Source organism: Electrona antarctica (assembly GCF_951216825.1).
Source record: "Electrona antarctica genome assembly, chromosome: 16".
NCBI lineage: Eukaryota > Metazoa > Chordata > Actinopteri > Myctophiformes > Myctophidae > Electrona > Electrona antarctica.
In genome coordinates this window covers 48868212-48873513 of record NC_136797.1, presented here as the reverse complement: position 1 = coordinate 48873513, position 5302 = coordinate 48868212, and the positions used below count along the sequence as shown (strand labels likewise).

Genomic DNA, 5302 nt, shown 5'->3' with positions numbered 1-5302 from the left:
AACATTTTACTTTGCAATCATCTATTTAGTTTTATTTTTGTGCTGACTTCATTACGGAAACTCCTCTTTTTTGTTTTAAGCATTGTCTTCTACTTTAGCTATTGAACAATAGCAGATCTACAAGCTCATAGCGCGGTGCCAAGCTACAAGCTTTTTAAAAATCTTCAAAATGTGGCGCACATCTTTGATTACATATTCTTTCAGCGCAGACATGTTTAACTCAAATCAATTCAAATGGGGGTTTACAGACAATTACATATATTGTTGGGGGTCCCGACTCTGAAAAGGTTTGAGAACGCCTGACATAGAAACATCAGGTCTATTCTTAATGGGTTAAAACATTTATTCACGTGTTATGAACATATTCCAGGTGGTGAAGAAGATGTCGGGCGAGGGCAAGGGCACAGCTGAGTGGTTCACCAGCATTGGCAATGAGTACTCTCAGCTGCTCACCTTCGTACTGACCCACGAAGAGTCCTACGTGGCGGTCAGGTCTATGACTGAGGGGCTCATAGACAGGTTCGAGCAGGCCAATCAGCCCGTGCCCAAGATCCTATACGTCGATCGGGGGTGTTGCCGAGAAAGTGGTCCGACGACTACGGAAAAGTTGTTCCAGCCCTGGGTGGACCAAGGCATGGTGATTCGTCTGGACATCTTCCACTGGCACCATCGCTTTGACGCGGCTGTGCGCACAGAGAGTCACTACAAATACATCGCCTTCAAGTCCGCCTTGGCAGGTGCAGTCCTGGCGTACAACCGGGCAGATCTGGACCTCCTCATCAAGGCAGCAAGAGCCAAGGACCCTGCGGCTCTGGCCTCTCTGACGGATGCGGACATGCTCAGACTCCACATCAGCAAGTACCATCTCGAACATCATGTGCGGAGAGTTACGCTGGGTGCTCAGGACTCCTTCAACTATGTGCAGGCAGCCATCGAGGAGTTTAAGGGTCCTGCTGGTCTGAATGAGAAAGGTGTCAGCCTGTTCACATCAGCAGGTAAAAGATATTAACAGTTACTGTTGCTATTTAGATATTGCTTTATTTGTCATGTGCTGTTACTACCTATATATTGCTGTCCATCTCATAGTTGTGCTTAATTGTTTATTCACAGAAGCCATAGATGAGGAGTGGGCAACACATCAGCGTCACCTGGAATGCTTCCAGGACCCTCCAGGCATGCCCATGTATAGGGTGTCTAACACCACAAAGATCAATGGTGTCGATGTCCCCTTCTACAAGTGCGTGCGTGGCAGCAACAGCCTGGAAGGCTTTCACAAATTCCTGCCACACATGATTCCAGGTATTGCTGCTTTGTCAAAACATTTCATTGTGTATTACTGTAATCTTCAAGGTGTGTACATCACTGTTGTGGGGTGGAAACCTTTTGTCCAAAACTGTTACATTTCAGGATTTAAATACAGCAAAAAATGACGATCTACAAGCTCAAAAGGCATCCCAAAGCCTTTTCAGCTTGTAGATCAGCTATTTTTGGTAGACACTGCAGTATGATGCATTTCTGCATTAATTTACCAAAGCAAAAACATAAATAGTTAACATTTTGGCCACAAATATATTTCTGTGTCTTACAGGTCCTCACTGTGCAGCACGACCGTATCAGGTTTACCTGATCAGCGGGGTCGCTCGGTGGAATGCGGACCGAAGTGCAGACGCTGTGTATGGTGGGAAGGGCCGTCGCTACCGGACCTACTCCGCACCACTCATTGACCGGCTGAACACACGCTGCCAGCAGCTGTTTGGGGAGACAGTGGAGGAGAACTTCAGGCGACCGACCAGTGTGAGGTCCAACGAGTTGATCGGGCTGGAGTACCTGTTCAGCCAGAGCACAGGGGAAGAGGAAGCTCGGTGCCAAGTCACGCCAGACATCCTCCGAAATGAAGCCGCTGAGGATGAGGATGAGGTGCTGCAGCCTGGTCGCTCCGACCCGGAAGACGAGGCCTACGAGAGTGGTGCGGAGGACAGTGACACTGCGGTTGATGTCGCCACTGCGGTTGACGTCGACCACATTGTTCCTGTCTCAAATGACACATCCACAGAGCATCCTCCGGCCCTTGTAAGTACTTAGATTACATGTCAAGATCTGTGCTTTTTGCGTTTGCTATTTCTGCATTATATTTGTGTCAAAACAAACAACCTACAGTATATATATAATATACATTTCATTATTGTTATTGTCTTTGACAACAGGAGGACGCCTGCAGCATAAACCCACTGCCCGGGTTCCAAGAGCTCGAACGTTTCTGCTCTCTGCTGGTGGACTACAGCCTCAGCACCAGACCAAGGATAAGCATCACAACTGAAGAGAGGACCGACATTCTGCAGGCATGGAACCAGGTGGCAGAACACGACAAGCACCCGCAGAAGTTTCACCTGCTGTACGTGAGACACTGGGGCAACACTCTGTACTGCCGCAGCAAAAGGGACGACCCTGCTGAAGCTGCGCTGGTACAGAACATAAAGATGCGAATGTGGAGCAGTGCAGTGCAGAGAACAACCGCCTAATGTACACTCTGGTGAAACTTCTCTGGTTGACTATACCTGCCAGCACCAGCCCAGAGAAGTCCATGATCCTCAAGGCCTACACCAGGATCCACCAGCTAGTCTGCGTGGACGATCCCATCCTCAGGAGTGCTTCCGTTCCTATCCGGAAAATAAACGCCAAAACAATTAAGGACTTCATACTTCGCCACGAGAACTTGGCAAATTACCACTCCACCAGAAGACCGGCAAGCATGTCAAAGGTCCAGTCCATCTCCAACCAGGACATCGCTCCAGCACCACTACAGCCGCCTATCATCGCTCAACCTGACTACCCGCAGATAGAGTACAGTCACACCCCCAGCACGGCAGGCACAAAAACATTGAAGGAGAGAAGAAGCATAGTGGTGCCAGCTGCAGTGCACACCCTTCCTCCTGTTCCTCCCAACCAACCTCTTCCTCAAACCGCTGTTCCTCCACCTCTGCACCCCCCCCCTCTGCCAACCCCTCCTCTGCCCACTGCACCTCTACCCACCCCTCCTCCCCCTCTGCCAACTCAGCTTCTACCCACCCCTCCTCCCCCTCTGCCAACTCAGCTTCTGCCCACCCCTCCTCTGCCCACTGCACCTCTACCCACCCCTCCTCCCCATCTGCCAACTCAGCTTCTACCCACCCCTCCTCCCCCTCTGCCAACTCAGCTTCTGCCCACCCCTCCTCTGCCCACTGCACTTCTACCCACCCCTCTGCCCACCCCTGGTCTCCCCACCCCGGCCACCCCTGGTCCCTCCACCCCTGGTCCCTCCGCCCCTCCTCCTCCCCATCCTCCTTCCAGCCAGGTTCCTCCTCTGTCCTACAGGGACCCCCTGTGGGCCAGGTCCACAGCGTACAAGAGGAAGCAAAGGGAAGACACTTCAGCCCTGGAAACTAAAGTGTCACGGGTGAAGAATGTGCCTACATGCGGGCTGTGTGGGGAATCCTTGCAGTCGCATATAAAAAGGTACAAAAAAAAGGCATTCTGTACAAAGAAGAACATGTCGTCATCACAGGGACTGGACAACAGAGTGTATGACAGTTATGACCACTTCAAGTCTGTTGTTGATGGGCTGCCATAGCTCTTATCATCGTACATCATCATGACGTAACGATTTGCTGCTCAGACAAAAAATTGTCAATTGTATATATTGTATATATTGTTTTTGTTTTTAATAATACAAATTGTTATTATTGAATGTACATATGACACTATTTTTAATTGTATTTGTTTGCTCTTTTTGCACTGTTTTTATTCTGTATTTGCATGTTTGATGGTTTGTACACTGCAGCACTGTCTGTAGGAAGGCAAAAAAAGAAAAGAAAAAAGTTATGTTCACAAAATGTAACAATAAAAGTACAACCTTCAACTTACAACAATCTCTTATGTCATTTATTGATCGCACACTGACTGACTAGACTGCTATATAACTCTTGTGTGTCCAAAACCAAATAAAACATTGTTCCTGATTATCAATTACACATATTGTAAATAGCTGTCACTTTTGCTGTAAAGTACAAGCAAAATATTCAAATGAGCACATCAGTCTCTATAAAGTAATTATTGGAAAATTATCATTGTATGATATGGGTTAGTGAGAAATATTGCATACTGTAAACAGTACAGTATGTCCTCACTGGAATGAAAACGAATAAAAAACATGAATAACTTAATTACATTATGAATGCAATTTCATGATATGAGCTTGTATATCTGCTTGTAGTTTTTAAATGTATATGATGGAAAACATTAAAAGTGGGTTTCAGGTGGGGTAATCTAAACTCTAAACTCAGCATCTTAACACTGTTGAAATAGTGCATTTCATATTTAATGTAAACAAACATACAACAGGACTAAGGTGAGGCAGTCAGCAGGTTACAGCGCTGTAGGGTTTCGAACCCTATATCCAGGCAGAAGCTCGGATAGTACACTACCAGCGCTTTATTTTGCTTTGCAACACCATGTCTGTACTTGCATGTGAATTCAGAAATATAAGATCTACAATATGCTATTAATTAATAATAATCAGTTAACAATGAAGGAAAGCACCCTATTCTTATCATATTTTATACCTTTTCTCCCGCAGCGCCTGGAGCATCCACTTGGACACAAGCAAGGGTCTCGTCGGCCGTGGACGCCTGGACGGGTCGCCTGGAGAACGGTGTCGAGACGCAGAAACATCCAATGATTCCAGGTTTGTGCATCAGCAGATGTTTTACTTTATCACGCAATTAAGGACGTGTCAGCATGGCCTAAACAATCACCGGTAGAAGGTACTTTCAGGTTTCTGAAACGGGGTTCAAGTCCCTGCAGTGATGGAAGGCTTAATGTTTTACACGTGTCCTGCTTGTGTGTTTATTATATGAAATGTTATCACAAGTCAGAATAGTACCCGAATGGACAAAACAAATTGTAATTGCAACATGTGACACTTGGTTCACGGCGTTCTCTTTCACAGTAGGCTTTGCACAATCCCAGGCGCGAACCATGGACCTCTCGTGGATGTCAGATTAAACACAGGTATGCACCTCTGGCGACCTTGGACACTCCCTTATGCTAATCTGGACACCTTGGCCACTCCCGTATGCTAATCTGGACAACGGAGACCGAGCGGAGGACGTTGGCCAATCGCTGGGCGGGGCGAAACCACTACTGTACGGCTCGACGTCGAACGCAGTCCCCCACTACCAGAAATTGTGCAGTCGAGATTCCCACATTTGGGGAATTCGCCCGGGTCAGCAAAGCACGGGGTGCAATGGCTGAGCCTCGCCGAGGG

General features: G+C 47.4%; 1 protein-coding gene across 1 annotated transcript; it reads left to right on the top strand.

Annotated features, from left to right (window-relative positions):
• Positions 1-355: 355 nt before the first annotated feature.
• LOC306939518 (uncharacterized protein) lies at positions 356-2519 on the top strand (the record flags this gene model as incomplete). Its single annotated transcript, XM_079524105.1, has 4 exons — positions 356-995; positions 1111-1299; positions 1589-2070; positions 2205-2519. The coding sequence occupies 4 exons, from the start codon at positions 356-358 to the stop codon at positions 2517-2519; spliced, it is 1626 nt and encodes a 541-aa protein (XP_079380231.1).
• Positions 2520-5302: the final 2783 nt, after the last annotated feature.